Source organism: Cervus canadensis, chromosome X, assembly GCF_019320065.1.
Source record: "Cervus canadensis isolate Bull #8, Minnesota chromosome X, ASM1932006v1, whole genome shotgun sequence".
NCBI classification, from domain to species: domain Eukaryota; kingdom Metazoa; phylum Chordata; class Mammalia; order Artiodactyla; family Cervidae; genus Cervus; species Cervus canadensis.
Genome location: NC_057419.1, coordinates 24,446,859 through 24,463,771, shown reverse-complemented (window position 1 = coordinate 24,463,771; position 16,913 = coordinate 24,446,859). Strand labels below are relative to the sequence as shown.

Genomic DNA, 16,913 nt, shown 5'->3' with positions numbered 1-16,913 from the left:
TACAATGTACAATGTAGGTCCCTGGGGTAGGCTACATAGTTTATGGCTCAGTTCATGGTTTTTGACCTTCCTTTTTACACAGCTCACCTTAATAGCTTGAAATCACACATCCTGCCAAAATGACGGTTAAGTTTTAATCTATGTGAAATAGAAATTAAAGAAAGAGAGAGAGAAGGGAAAAATAATTGATAATTTATTTTGGGATTCTAGAATACTGTACCTTATATGATATTTAAAAAGTCTGAAAGTTTACATGTCGAAGAATTTTGATGTATTTTGAAAACATACAGTAAAGACTATGCTGTTTATGTTTAAATATGCTAACTTTGGAATAGCACTAAGTTAAACTATGCGTGTCTTTTAGAAACAAAAATTTTGGCAATGGGAAATCCTGAAATTTATATAGGTAATCAGGAGTTACTTGTACAGATGAACACCATGAAGCCTGAGGAAATAAAGTATTATATTCTTTCTAAGAATGTAGTACAAGTCTCTCCAACAGATCTTTGAATGATAGGATCTTTAGGTTAAGTGTGATCTGTAATGTGATTGTTTACAATTTTTTCCTGTCAGGATATCTTATTATTAAATACAAATGACACTAAACAGAAATCTAAACAAAATTTCATAATTATAGAAATGTAAAGAAAACATTCATTACACAGTACATTACTTGCCAACATTTTCTATAACAGATGCACTGTGAGAGAAAAACGAATATTCAGTATGCTTTTTAAATGCTCTAATATGCTCTTATTTTAAATTATCATAACACTATGAGTGAACTTAAAAACAAGTTCTAAAAACATAACATTTAAAAAAATAATCTAAACATTTTTTATTCTCTTTCTTCTTTCCTAGGATTACTACTTTAATTCTGAAGACTTCTTTCCTTTTATTTTACCATCTGTAGAACTAAAGATAATTTCTCTTGGTATCTATCCCTGTTCTCCCCAAACAAAGAGGCAGGAAGGTAGGAAAAAAGGAGTAGTAGTAGTCAGTGATTACAAGTGAAGTGTGAGGTAAGGACCAATAAAAGTATTTTCTTCTGCCTGGACTGTTACAAGGATTGTCTATTTAGGGTACTTGATCCTTCTCCTTGCAGGAACTTTAAATATTAGTCGTGTCAACTTCCTTCAAATCGATATTTTCTATAGGTTTCTATTTTCAGCACAGATTTGCTATTAATGTTCTCAGCACAGTTAAATTAGCAAAAATGTAGAAGAAAAAGACAGATATGCTTAAACAAATAACAGGTTTGACTGTCTCAGCTGGTTAATTAATTGAAGTGGTTGAAAAAAACAACTTATTCTTTCAAAGAAGAAATTAGTCGATTCTGTTAACTCTACTTACTAGTTATTTTATTAACTGGTAAATCATAGAAAACATTGAAATTGGTTTATCATGCAGATATCTGGCTAATTAAATCAGTATGCCTTGTACTAAGTATAAGACACATGATAAATAATAAATTTATTCAGTATATTTTTGTCAAGCTAATTCAAACTAAAAAGTAAACATTATTCTTGAGAATCATATTTTAAAGAAGACATTAAGCAATGGAAAAATAAAGTATGGCAAAATAGAATCTTCATGGGAAAATGGAAATAGCTACTTAACCCCAAAGGAAATTTGTGATAATTTATAATGCCTTTAAAAAGCTCTAAGTTAGGACAAGAATTGAAACGTTACAAAATATAAATGACAAAAGAATGAAAATGGCATTAAAGAACATTAGAAAGATAGGCAAAATGTGACTAAATAAAGCACAGAATAAATGATGCTATTAGTTGAAATTATCAGTGAGAAAGTCCTAGGTGTAACAAATGCCATTAAAATTACACCTACCACCAGTAACTATCTAATACACAAAAAAAGTGGAAAACACAGCTTCCCTCAAATCAAAAAGTTCTCTCTGCATTTAATTCAAAATTTAATAGACATATGCCTGAGGTCAGACAAAAACCTAAATATGTGAGTATAATAATGCAGAAGGATAGTTTTTCCTACCTTAGTAACATTTACTTTAATAATTTCTTCATAAAATAGTATAAGGAAAGTAGTTTATCATTGTATTATAAAGAATTTCCAATTTAAGGAAAAAAAGTAGAAATAAAGGATAATTTTCTTTTTTATTGTACCACTTTGCTATTTTGACTCTTTCTCTTATATTGGGAAAATCTGCATAGGAAGAGAATTAAGAACTATTATCACTTATGGATAAAATACAAGGGTATTTTAAGACGGCATCTTGTAACTCAAGCAAGCATGAAGCTTCAGTATAACTTGATCCACTTTGGTATGCAATCAAGCATGACTGGATCCATTTTGGATTCTATCCAAGTGGGTTTATTTTCTGGAAGGACCTTTCCACAAAGTTTATTTTTCATATATCAATAGTTCTAATGACAAAGTTTTCCTTCCAGATTCAATGAGGCTCCAACAGGAAGGACATATTTTGCAGACATACTGTTTACTCTTCTAAAAGAAATCTATGACAGATTTTTTTGGGCACAGGCATGCATATTTTGAAATATCCAAATCCTAAATAAAATGATCATATATGCATCTCTTCAAGTATACATTTAAAACCTTAGTCAATTAATGATAAGTTACTACTATGAACAGGACTCAGAAATATATTATATTATGTACACATACGTTTCTCATCTTGTCGGTTTGAACTCTATAAATACCTTTAAACTGTATCCCACAATATGGCACGGCACAAATCTTCCTCTGAATCATGAGTGATGAATTTAGTAAAAAGATCCTACTCCTCCAGTTTAAACATCATTGGGAGGCTGTGATTAGCATAAACTAAAAATTTCAGCTTTTGTAAGGGGTCACTGAAATCTCACTTTAAGTTCTCTGATGGCTCAGGCCCTTTCCTCTTGTCCCGGATTCTAACATCTCTTAAGGTAACTGAGCACATCTGGAAGGTATTAATGTACCTCTGAAAACCATATGGCCTTAAAGACTATGAGAAAAGAGCGTCTATACCTAAAAAACTACATTTAATGTTAAAGGTTTTATTTGAAACATTTTACATATTAACAACTCCTGGCAACCATATCTTAATTTAGTTGTCCCTCTATCTGGTAAGTGACCCAGCTTTCATAGAGCTATATAAAGTCTTGAATGGAATCAATGACATAAAGACTGCCCCAATGTTAAAAGATGAAAATGGTGCATTACACATTATGCAGTTATCTGTAGAACTCACTAATGCAAATATCACAAAGAGTTTGCTTTGTCTTCCAGAGGGAAAATACTCATTGAAATATGAATGATTACATCAAGTAGAAAACCTGGCCATTAATTTTATTCACTCTTGGGAATAAGTACAGACTCAACTGGAACACAATACCCCATTATTTTAGCACAGAACATTCACACAAGTCCTTATTCAGTTCAAACACATTTTTATTATAATTCCAATACAAGTACCAGAATATTGTTTTATGTTAGCAACTCTGAGACATCTAAAGAAATGCTGCAGAGAAAATGTATTCTGGATTTTGGGAGGCAAGAAGTTGCATACAATCTTGTAAATTTCTTGATCATATAAAGAATATTAGATCTAATTTGGAAAATTATTGGGCATAATTTTTCCTGGGTAAGATTTTCTTAAGTATTCAATGATTTGAAAAGAGTCTAAGTAAGAGAAACACATGTATTCTAAATTCTCCCACTCTGTTTTTTTCTCAGCCTTTTCTAAAATACAAATTTATAAATACAAAAGACTTGAGTCTTCTCCTTAAAGCATGTAATCTTCCCTTTCTTATCAGACTACAAAGGAAAAAACATTTTTTTTTCAACCACAGATTTGATCAGGAAGCTGTATCTGTATAAGTTAAAAATAGATCTATGGGCATAAAATTATGTACATGATTATATAATACACAAATAATATGCACTTTAGAGTCACACCAAAAAATTGCTTTTTTCAATTAATCATCAAAATTTGCACACCTTACTGAAACTACCACTAGGATATTTATGCTGTCCACTCTTATGGGCATAGTTAATACTGCAACATTAAAACTGAGCTTCCAATTTTTTCACCTTACACTATGCATTATTTTTAGGATATTAACTAAAGAATAGAGAAACTAAAAAATAATTTTTTATATTAGGTGATTATTTGTAGTCTGTGTTAACATTTTGAAAGCATTTGGTTGAAAACCACAAATGTGATTTAGATCCTTTAATTAATTTGCTTAAACATTGGTGAACAAAAATCTGATGTGACAATAGCTTGCAGCTATTTACTAATTTGAGCATGTAAAACATGTAATTGTTTCTGCCTCCCAGTCAACACAATTACATTTTTAGTTAAAACTTATTTTCTTCTCTAGTGTCATATCTAATATTAGTTACCTTCCTTGCTTCCTCCAAAACATGCTTTTAAAGCAAAATTCTCAGAAACATATAAACTTTGCTTCTAATGTTTTTTGGTCACCCCATCCTATAACTTTGATATTTAAATTTTATTATTCCTGCTTTTTTTATTTTTACAGTGACTTCAACCATTCATATTTCTATGTATTTGAAATGTAACATTATCAGTGTTCTTCAGTCGTTACACCAGTTGATAGACAAAACTGACTACTATGACTATTTGCTTTCCATTTCTTTCTCTGCTCAAAAGTATTTAATTTAAATATCTTGTAAAAATGGCATCAAGGTAATGCTAAGCAATAACATTTAAAGTGAAAAGCACAAAAACCACACAAAAATTATCACTTCGATATAAAAGACTTATGGATTAGAACAGTCTAGGAGCAATTCTAATGATACAGCTTGATATCATTTTACATTAAAAATGTTTAATGAAACCTGTATCAGTAAATCGAATTCCAGCATTGATTTTAGTGATTATTTTTGAGATGCATTTCACCAAAAAAGAAAAAAAGTTGGGTTCCTAAATGTTTTTTAAAATTGTTGATTCCCAGTGATGATTTCAATCAATATTCTCACCAGTGTCCAGCTAATTCTCCCATACATCTCTTGTAAGAAGAAAACACCACCATTCGTGCAAGCTGGTGACCTATGCACGCTAATTTAAGACGACAAACATCAAAAAATATACACTGAGGTTTATCCATAATTCCCCAGGATTTTTTCACTGAATTTCAAGGACTTGACCATAAGCAACCACCATGCTTACCAAAATCCAGGACATTAGTAGAGGGTGCTACTAAGGACATGTTTTAAAAACAGTTCTCAGAAAGCAATTGCTAGTTCGCTTTCTCAGAACAAAAGATTCTACCTCAGGTAGAACATCTCTACTATATATAAATGGGTGCAGATGACAACAAATTCAATTCCAGATTAAATCTGCGTGTAGTATTTGACTAAAATATCTTTAAGTCTTTCAGTTCTATTGCAAAACATTTGAGAAATTAGGAATTTAACAAGAGTAGCCAAATTTCATGAAATGTACTAATGAAGTTGCTCTGTGAGCATGAAGTTGAATTGTATGCTTTTGCTTATTTGGCTATAATTCCACGAATGATTTTCAAAAGAAAATCCAGATTAAAATTTGTCATTGCAGTTAATTAATAATAGAAGCTACTATTCGTTTTAGAACTAAAATGACTTTTATTAAAACATGTGTATTCCTCAAAAATTTTCTACCTTAAGGTAGATAAGGTTATATTTTAGTTGTGCAGGTACAAATTATTTCCTTATTAGTTTAAAAAATAATTATTCCTTTGTAAGAATGAAGTTGTTCCCTTCATTAGAGGCATGTATTAGTGTCTACCTCCAAACTACACAAACTTTGCTATACTTTATCTGAAACACTAAGCCTGGTATCATAAAAGAAAAAGATGAAATGTACATATTGAGGTTAAATAAATGCCACAGATTGTTTCTTTTTGTAAACTCTATTTGAAATAATTCTTAGTAGACTATTGGTATATCCTCTGAAGAAATAACCTAATGTCCAATTCTTCAGGCTTGAAGATAAAAAATTTGTATTCAGGTGAGTTAATGGGCATTTTGGCTGCAACATAGCAGAAGCAGGATTACAGTAGGAACGGTACTTATGTCTGCACAGAGGACTGTTGCTACATTAAGCACTTAAGTTTCACACATGAGATCCTTTCTTGGCCACTAGGAAAAATATGTGGTCTCAGGCAACACAAAGAATCCAGAACTGCCTGTAAGACTTTCTCATCCCACTATTTCTTTGATTTTTCCCCTTCTGGAAGCAGTCTACTTACAACCTCCAGATCCTGGAATCCTCAAGCTTTGTCCATCTTTGGTTGTGTTCATTCTCTTAAAATCCTGACCAGATAGTTTCCACTATGCTTCTGGTGTCTTTCTGCATTTTAGCACAAGCCACAGCCTTAAGATCAAAATGAAACTCTGTAATGGTACAATTTCAGGTCTTCAAAATAGACTTTAGGGAGATTTGGTGGCGGTGTGCTATTGTTGCAGGACTAATCCATTGCCCTTACTCCTAAGACTTTGTTTTACCACCACCTGTAAGTATTTACTTAAAACTCCTACTCTTTTCTTCTGCTCCGTAAAGTCAGTTTTCAAAGTTGAAAGCAGGGTCCCTCCTTGCTTCCTCCAACCCATTAATAGTATTGTTTATCTATAAAAAGTCAAGCTTGGACAATACATTTTAGGTGAACTAAATTCAGGTGAAGTAACAAATTTATAAAAACGTCAATACATATAAGCACTTATGTAAATACTGATTTTTTTTTTCTGAATTCAGCATTCTGAAAAAGTTTACAAGCATACTCAGAGTAATTGAATAGGCAACAAGGAATAAATATAATTAGTGATCTGATGAGGCACATTTCTTGGCATTTAGGAATGAACCTAGAAACAGTGTCTTAAGTATCTACTATAATTAAGGAATGATGTAGAGCAATTTAAATAATTAAAGTCTTTGTTCTCTAGGTTTAAACACACACACCAAATGTATGTGTAGCAAAGAAAAAAAAAGGTCTTTTGATTATTTCAGAATTTTCTATAAAAGCGATTCTTAACTCGATATTGTCATTAGCTTAATTCTCCAGTTTGTGCTTGTGGAAAAGAATCTAAAAGGGGATCAAATCATCAATTTATTTTCTAGAGATAATCCCTCAAATAGAGTTCATGGATCAACAAGAAATTAGTGTCTTTTTGGTGTTCACTGTGAAGCAGAAGGGGCTAGAGAGAAGCTGTTAAATGTAACCACACATATAGAGAAGGAAACTTAATGGCTATAAGGGTCTCTTCTTCAGGGTTCCCACCTTTCAGGCTCTGAAGAAGGATCTTTGGGGAAGACATGTCAATAGAAAACTACAGAGTGGAACAACAAAGCAACTTACAACGTAGTGAGAAAATAAAATGATGTGATGGGAAGGTCTGATTTGCTAATCTATGAATTAATGAGTCAAATACTGGTCTCTGAACTTTAATGATCATCACAAATCTTCGATAATAAACATATACTACAAGTCAAGTGCATTTGGACATATTAATATAGTTTTAAAATATAGTTTTATACATCTTTATTTGAAAAAATAGAAAGATTCACATTAAAAATTTAAAGAACTTAACGTTCTTTTTATATTTTTATGTTATTTAAGTATAATGCAACTTTGAGGCCAAGAAGTAGGAAAGTTTTAAACAATGAGAAATCATTATAATCTATAAGGCCATTCATGTGTAATGAAGAACTGAGAATTTCAGGGAAAAAAAAATCAAGACTGGTGTAAGGTACTAATATAGATAGAACTTAATAGCAGTGATAACAATGGCATTTTCATTTATTGCTTCTTTTTAATCTGAACGACAGGAAATGTTCTATTTCAATGGGAAACTTTAATTTTTAAAAATTAAACTTCTATGAAAGGTAATGGTCTTCTATTTTAAAAGTGCAGGTCTTGTGAAGAGTAAAATTTTCCTCTATGATGTGTTTAAACATTACAGCCTGACTGAAAAGGAAGAAAATGTATTATTTCCTTGTCTTTATCAATCAGAATATTTTTATCACTTCCTAGATACCTCTGGTTCTTAACCTAATTTATCAACATCCAGAGTAACATTTTAGAGTGATGTTTCATGCTGAAGAAAAATGCAGAATTTCTAATGTAACAATTTCCCGGTTTTTGCCTTTGTACATGGTGGAAAGAAAAAAAATGATCCATCAGGAAGAATGTAATAGGTACATTTTAATTACTATCTAAAACTTTCTCTACCTACTGTTCAAAAACAACTATTCTTATCTCATGAGCTGATTTAAAAGAATTCTATAAACTATTATCTAGTTTCTTCAAGAAGTATATATGGATATAACTTTTAAATTGAAGATTATATCACAAAATGAAACCTCTCACTTTCATTTCTATCCACATTTTGGCTTCAAATAACTTGTGCTTTTCTTTGGAATTATGCTTTAAAATGTTTAAAAATTAAGGCAGGGTTCTTTATCATTTGATTTTAGTTATAGTGACTTTGAAATTTCATCACAATTAAGCGTATTAGGATCAGCTGTGAAGAGATCATTTCACAAACAAATTTTCAAAAGCATACAAGATTAATCCATATGCTGCTGAGATGAGGCACAATAAAGAAGCATTACTGAGATAATCTATGGCTAAAATGATGGTGTATGACTTATGATTAAGCTTCATTACCTGCAGAGCAAGGGGCTTCCATCTCATATTTTTCAGTAAAGCTGGTGCTGAGGTAAGCATGCTCTGAGGTCGCTTTTTCAAAGTTAAGATAACACCACTCGGGTCCTCTCGTAGTGCATTCACCAAATTTTTCAACTGCCACCCCACCTGGTAACCAGCAAAATCATTACAATAAAATTGAGGTACAGTATGCAAAGATTTAATGTTCTCCCCCTTTAATAAGATTAGTAAGAAAAAAAAGAAAACCACACAATTGGTGTACCAGCCTATCAATTTTCAGGAGATATAAACTCAAAAAGATACTTTATTTTTGAATTGACTAACCATGTTATTGCATTAGAGTCCATATCATTATGAGATAACAATGGACATTTACAAGTCAAAGCAGAGACTAAGATGGTATCCAACCAATAGAGTAATTTAGAATTAAAAGAAATTATGGCATTATTAATGCTGCACAAGGTGTAGATCCAAGCTTTGTTCACAGCTTACAATTTAAGAATCCGCATGCCTGAAACAAAGATTTGGCAATGTCCTGAACTTACAAATTAAACCACATGCTTGCTCATCACCATCTTTCAGAGATATGTGGTACTAGTGTCCCTAAGTGAGACTGACATTATACTACCAGTAGCTGGTACTGACACACCAAGGCGACATTCTGAGCGTGGAAGACAGGATTGATAAAATAAACCTTTAACCACAATATAGAGTAAGAAATGACAAGGTAATGCTACTCGAATGCAGCAGCTACTGAAAATGTGTTCCAAAAGACTCTATAAATTTAAAATATAATAAGCTAAATTTAATGAAGCCATTATGTGATATGTGAATATCACCCCAAACATATTGTATAATTAAACAGAAGTACTTGATAAATGTCCAAAAACCTGGCTCAACTGTTATCCATGTTACATTACTTATCATTCTTTTACATTATTGAATATTTGTTAATTTGCTTTTAAGACATACTGGTTATGCAGTTATTTGAAATCCTAGAAGTATTCTTTAAAGAAACACATTAAAAACATCTATTATTCCAAGGTTTAAAAAATATATTTCACATTTAAAAGAGACACCCATTTATTCCAACTCTGATGGATTAGAAATTTATGCTACATAAATTATATAAATGTGTTATATAAATACAGTGGGTCAAAATTTATCCTGGATTGCAAGCAACATTTAGCCAATGGTCTGAACATGATCTAGTTTCTTCCTAGGCACCCAAATGAAAGGGGATGGGTGCCTGTGCCTATTCACCATGTTTTTGCCTGGGAGATAATGCTCAAGCTGTAAAGAATGAGCACTTTCATCCAAATTAGCACAGATCCCAGAGACTATGATGAAAGAGGTACTCTGGACCACAGCCACTGAAGGATAATGGGAGACTTTAGTTTATATGACGGACCATTCATTTAAACTACAGTCTCTACTCTAGATAAACTGAGCGATGGTGAAGAGAAAGAGTTAGGACAAAAAGGAAGCAAGACATTATAATGCTTAAAATCTCAGGGTCTCAGATAGGAATCAAAATGATCATTATGATACTTGCCTAATATGAATAACAGGCTGTCAATTTTTTTTAAAAATCACTTTAATGTGGATCAGCTACAGCAATGATATTGGGCAAATGTCTCCCATTATATATATAAGTGAAGATTATTAGGTACGCTGATTCTGATTCTTCTGATGGCTAAGAAGTGTCCCTACAGCCATTTCTATGAGCCAAGATCAAAGCGAAGTTAGTTCAAATTCAATTATTAATTTTGCTTGCCAAAAAAATAAGCGAGCAGATTTTTGAATACTAGGTTTGGAGGAAGAAAACATACTGTTTATACAAAGAGTTTATGAACAACTTATTAATGATAACCACATTTTATCATTTATTTTATTCATTTAGATAATTGTTAATGATAATAAAGCAGTCAATATTACTGTAACCTTCTTTCAGCCTATCTACTCTAGACAACAAATTACACACTGATTTCTATCTACCAATTTCTCTTCATTTTATTCTATGACATAATCATGTCACTAGTTGAAAATTCTTAGGGCTTGATCGGGTTTTCCAGTGTAACATTTATTTAGTGTAATTCGATTCATCCTACTCTTTCACAATTTCTCTATGCTCTTTTTGACTACACTATTCCAAAAAACAGAATTGTTTCTCCATGAGAAAGTGAAATTGATTTTTGATGACAAAGTAATAATTTGGTTAGATTTAGATTTTGTGTGCATGCTCAGTCACTCAACCATGTCCAACTCTTTGTGACCCCATGGACTGTAGCCCACCAGGCTCCTCTCTCCATGGGATATTCCAGGCCAGAATACTGGAGTGGGTTGCCATTTCCTTCTCCAGTCAATCTTCCCGACCTAGGGCTCGAACCTGTGTCTCTCTGGCAGGTGGAATGTTTCCCACTGTACCACCTGGGAAGCCTTAAATTTTATAGCTGAATTAATGTTATTTAATTGCAGAAAATTATATAACTTTATTACTTTTTAATCAACCTTACCACACTCACTGACATTTGATTAGCAGTCTTTTAAACAAAAGCAACTCATATATTTATCTTTGGCTCTCAAATTCTACTTCCACTGCCAAAAGGAAATGACTAGATAAAAGCATAGAGATAAATGTGCAACATATATGTTGCAGTGCCATTTAAACCAAACAAAAACTGTACATTATGCAAATGTCCATTAGCATGGGATGTAAAATTTGTATAGAAAAGTTTAAATGTAGCTAATGCAATTCAATTTTACTTTTGTAAAAATATGTATATATAGAAAACACAGAAAGCCATGTACCACCACTAACAATGGTTAAAGGGCAATAAAGACTATAATATATATTTTCCCATTTACTCTTTAATTTCCTAAACTTTTGGCAATAAATGTGTTTTATAAACAACAACGCCAACAAAATATTGATAAATGGACCTAGTCTAAGAGTAATATTCCAGTTAGAAAATCGTGAATTTTCTGAATTATCTCATTAGGACTGTTTGTTATGGATGGAAAATTCCCACAAAAAGAACCAGAAAGGCAACACTATGTAGAACAGTAAAAGATGGTGATGGGGAAATGACATCTGCTCTGTACATTATTCTTTTATATAACTGTCAAAAGAAAAACAAAATTATCACTAACTATTCATAATAAGACCTACATAATCTGTTGATTTTTTTTAATTCAATGAATGATTTCAATAGATTCCTCACATAAGTGTTAATTTAGGTTTTTGTGGAAGCTGCTGAATAGTAATGTAATGAAGCTGGCTGTGTAATTCCCAGCTTACATGTAACATTTTTCTTAATAACAGATAGGTTTTAGCTCTATCAGTCCAACCCCAGTACTTGTATACCTATTAACAGCAACCGGACAACATGCCTCTCATATGAATAATCCTTTTTTTCCTTAGTCTTTTCTCAAGCTGATTTGGATCATTTCTTCATTACTTTCTACCTTTTCTATTGCATATTATGCTTCACAACTGTACCCATTTATTGAATTGTACCATGTTCTATTCAAGGGCAGATGTGGCATGGTCTTAGAGCTCTAGGAAAAATGATTCTCAGCTCTGGTTCTGTGTATCCTCACGTATCTTCAAACATAATTAAGTATAGTGAATTACTGACAAATTTATTTCTCTGTTACTAAGATACTTATGGTTGACAGATTATAGGGGGACATGAGTAGATGGTATTAATATTATGAAATGAGGCAAGTATATGGGTTATAACTTCAATAAATTTGGGAGCCCCATTCCGGAGCTAAATGATATGGTACACAGACATCAAAATGAGTGAAATACATCAATGTGTGTTAATCATTTTTCAAACTTATTTTTCTATTTCCTCATTTGAGTTTCTGGCTATGGTTTTAAAGTATTAAGTTTGATAGACCTGAATTAAAAGCCATGTGAAGATACAACAGTAATATGAAAAATAATTATATTATTTACATTGGCTGCAATGAAAGTCTTTCTGTACTAGGAGATAGAAGGAGCTTTGAAAGAAGGAAAACCAGGGATTCTAGTGGCTGCTAATATAAAAGTTTAATCCACTAATATGGGAAGGAATTAAATATGGTACAAAACTTTAAGAGATAGTGAGTTTGGGATACAAAGAAAAACATTCTAATAATCAAAGACATACAAAAAAGAAATGGTAGACTTGTGAAAAAGTGAACTCAACACCAAAAGAGATGTTTATGTATTATTTCACAGGCTAAATAATTAGACTTCAAAAATCACAATATGTTACAACTTTACTATGCAAAATGGGTAGAAAAGTACAAAGAGATGACAACAGATGAGCTTTGTAGTAAATGGATGTGGTCCTGATACAACTCTGAATATATGTCCTCCATCTTTCTTCCTCCTCACAACCAATACATGCAAGTGGTTCCTCCAGGCTAAGTGTTATTCGCCTAATATTCCATGCTATCTTCTTATAAAAAACTCTTGTTTCCAGAACTTCCACTAACAACTTTCTGCATGACTCACAAATCCTCCTAACTGTCCCCAATCCCTATCAAGAAGTTGTGGCATATTTTCAACAGTTCATTCATCCATACTAATAGCTACTGAATAATCAAGCACCAGTAATTCACTGTGCTAGATGCTTCATATTGCATTCCTTTTATTTATATCTTCATTCTTACAGCTAGGAAGTAAACTATTAAACCCATTTTACATGTGAAGAAACCCACTTTACATGAAGAGAAAAGAGATTAACTAAGTTTTCTTGGTCAAGATTATTAATAGAAACATGTAATTCTCCAAGCCAGAATACTGGAGTGGGTAGCTGTTCCCTTCTCCAGGGCAGCTTCCCAAGCCAAGGATCGAACCCAGGGTTCCCACATTGCAGGCAGATTCTTTACCATCTGAGCCATCAGGGAAGCCCAATAGAAACATGGTAAGTTGCAAAGCCAGAATTCATTCAAGTCTGTTTGATTCACAAGGCATTATGACAGCAAACATCCTCCTCTAAATACTCCATTGGCAGTACAAATGAATGCAACACTTCACTCAACAGCAACAACAAAAAGTTCCCCCATCATCCTCTCAAGTTTTGAGCATGGAGTCACCTACAACAGTTCCCCCTGTTTTTAATACACATCTATCCTGAAGAATGTGTGTGCTTACTCAGTCACGTCCAACCCTTTGCAACCACATGGACTGTAGCCCCTCAGCCTCTTCTGTCCATGGGATTTCCCAGCCAAGAATACTGAAGCAGGTTGCCATTTCCTACTCTAGGGGATCTTCCCTCCCAGGGATCCAATCTGTGTTTCTTATGTGTCCTGCATTCAGGTGGATTCTTTACTACTATGTCACCTGGGAAGTCCATCCTAAAGAACAGATTCTGGCAATGAATACTGCTTCTCACTTCCTTTATCTGTCTTGGATACCAGGTTGTTAGACTTCAGAGCCCTAACTGCTCTTTGTACTACTAGTTTTTTTGCAGCACTAACATACTGCTACAACATAAAAGTGTTCTTTTCCTCAAAACACTTGAAAAGCTCACCAAAGGCCTAACTAAAGAGTCAATTCCTAAAATAGGCCCTGTGCCAATATGGCCATCACTATCTCCTATAATTTCTCTTTAATGTAGTTCTTAAACTTCAGAATGTGTTAGAATCACCTGGAAATACCAGTTTTTGATCTAGTAGGTGTGAGGTGGGGCCCAAGAATCCACATTTTTTTTTCTCAAGTTCCCAAATGATGCTGATGCTGCTGGTCAGGAAATAGTTTGAGAACAGCTATTCTAGACAATGAGCTTCTTGAAGGCAGTGACTTGCCCATGTCTAGAATATTTTAATATGTTTTTTAAGATTAGATATTATAACTTATAAAATCACTAAATATCGATGTGTGCTGTCCATGTATTATGGGTGCAATGGTGCTTGCAGCACAACCTGTGACTCTTTAAAAAGCATAATGAGCAGGGGAGAGATGAGCACCTCAATAAGCATTTACGATAAATTAAGAGAAGTACCCAACAAAATGGACAGAGTGAAATGGCAACTAACCCATTCTTGAGGGTTCAGGAAAGGTTTCCTATTAGCCTAAGCTGAATTTCTTAGGAAGTGGACAGGTGAAGACGATATGGAAGTTGAGGGATTGAAGAAAGCCCAGAGACAAGTTAAAACCAGTTTGAGCAATTCTCAGTAGTTCAGTACGGGTGGAACAACTGGTTAAGTTAGTATTATGTTGCCCTCCAACACTGTGCTTTTCTTCTCAGCAAAAGTACCCTTCTATTATATAAATACTTGCATTTTTCCTCTCCCACCTATAAAACCTTATGTATCCGTAATGGCACTTATTAAATGAAACACCCATCATACAGCCTCTTATAGCTAGCATCTTGTTTTCTTCATGTGATCTTATCTAATGGCATTTTTCATGCACTGCTGCTTATTAAAGCTGTGTATTTTTCCTCACATCCTTCATCTACCCTCACAAAACTGGATATTGAGGGTTTTATTTTGAGGATAAAAACTGAGTCTCATTTTTCTGGATATACCTGCAGTCAATGCCTTACAAATGGCACAGACTTAATGAGTGTTTGTTGATAACTAGTGAAACGACACGGTGACACGAGAATGCGAATGTTTCAGAGATAATGAAGTGCCTTAAAAGTCCAAAGGGAATTTTGTTTTGTATATAAAACTAAGATGTAGTATTCAGTTTTTCTCTAAATGTAATATACTTGATACTAAAGCTACAATAAACATTCTTTACCTCAAATTACCAAATAAACTTTCTTATAAACTAACATTTGGAAAAAAATTATACAGTGGATACTTCAGACCTAAAGTCACAGTGATTTGATTATGACAATAAAATATTTTCCATAATAATATATAATATTCATAATAATATATATCAATAGTAACAATGGATATAGTTGCTTTTTTTGTAGAAATATTCTGCTTCATCATACGTGTTATAGAAACAGGAAGGTTTTCTAGAAAAATATAAATAGTCCAGGTTTTTCTTTCTCAATATTTAATAGAATATTTTATTCACACTGAAGTTCATGGACCTTTAAAAACCCACCTATACATCTGATACCAAGTATGTCATGTTATTAAAGATATTATGTTTTTCACATGTGCTGAACTACAAATACTATCTCCTGATTGTTCAGGTAGCAAAACTCAGTGTCTGTAAACAATGGCAAGTCTTATTAGTTTAAATGTAATCCCCAGCTTGGACACTGAAATGTATTTTATATATAGTGCAAACAGGATTAAAATGGTCCAACAGAGTTTTTAAGGTATCCCAAGAGTTTTAAAGCCAGATGTTCTGCTTTCTTGTAGACAGGGCATGTAATTGCTTTGATCAGGCTGAAGCAGATACCAAGGGTTCTTGGGTCAATGGCAACATAAGTGGGCAGGTCCTTGGACAATGGGTTGCCCAGATTAGGTACACAAAGGGCTTTGGGGTTGGTGTTAAAGAGGTGGGAGTCTTCCTTTCCTCTTTGTACATAGAGTGAAGAAGTTGCCTCTGATCCGTTTAGGACGTTCTCTAGCCTATCTGATTCCTAAACAATAGGTGGTGAATTATTTGACCAACAAATGAAAAGACTCTCTATGGTTCCAAGTAGCCAGTTACAAATAAGCATAAAAGAATGTAAGCCTATCAACTTAGACCTTTACCTCTGTTACAACTGTATTTGGAATTATAAAAAAGCATCTCTAGACATACAAGTAGGAAGATAGGACATTCTTAAAATATTTTCAAAGTTATTATCCTTCAGAAGACAAGGTAACAGATCCATTCATTGACAATTACACACACTCCTGTGTAAACACTGGCTCTTACTCATGGCTGTAATGTATAAATGATACCTATTCACAAAGTAAATTTTAAAGAGACTTGAAGTGTGCCTATATGAATGTCTGACGATATAAGTCACACCATACCCAAATGTTCCTCTGCTCTTTCTAAAAGCACTAAAGAGACAATTCAACATACAACCCATCACATTCAGACTAATGACACTGTGTCTTTGCCAAATGTTTTGGTGCTGAGATTTACAGTGCTCTGTTCTCCTGCATTACTGAAACATTTCAAAACATTTCAGAATTAGTGCATTTTGATACCCAGTATCTTTCAAAGATCCTAGAATCACTAAATTTGAGTACCAATCTAAAAACTTCACCTGAACTTATTTTTTTCACACAATTTATTTGTGTGATATATTTGGAGATATCCTAATTTTGCTTTTTCACAATCATTCATTTAGTGAGTAG

At 33.0% G+C, this 16,913-nt stretch overlaps 1 protein-coding gene across 8 annotated transcripts in view; it reads right to left on the bottom strand.

The window, feature by feature from the left end:
* CNKSR2 (connector enhancer of kinase suppressor of Ras 2) overlaps positions 1 to 16,913 on the bottom strand; it is a 269,368-nt gene that overhangs the window by 116,580 nt on the left and 135,875 nt on the right. For 6 of the 8 annotated variants that reach the window (XM_043458302.1, XM_043458304.1, XM_043458307.1 and 3 more), the window contains exon 9: positions 8,649 to 8,795. The exons of the other annotated variants lie outside the window; for them this stretch is intronic. In XM_043458302.1, coding sequence (XP_043314237.1) covers positions 8,649 to 8,795 — 147 coding nt within the window. The remainder of the gene's footprint in view (positions 1 to 8,648; positions 8,796 to 16,913) is intronic. 8 annotated transcript variants of the gene reach the window in all.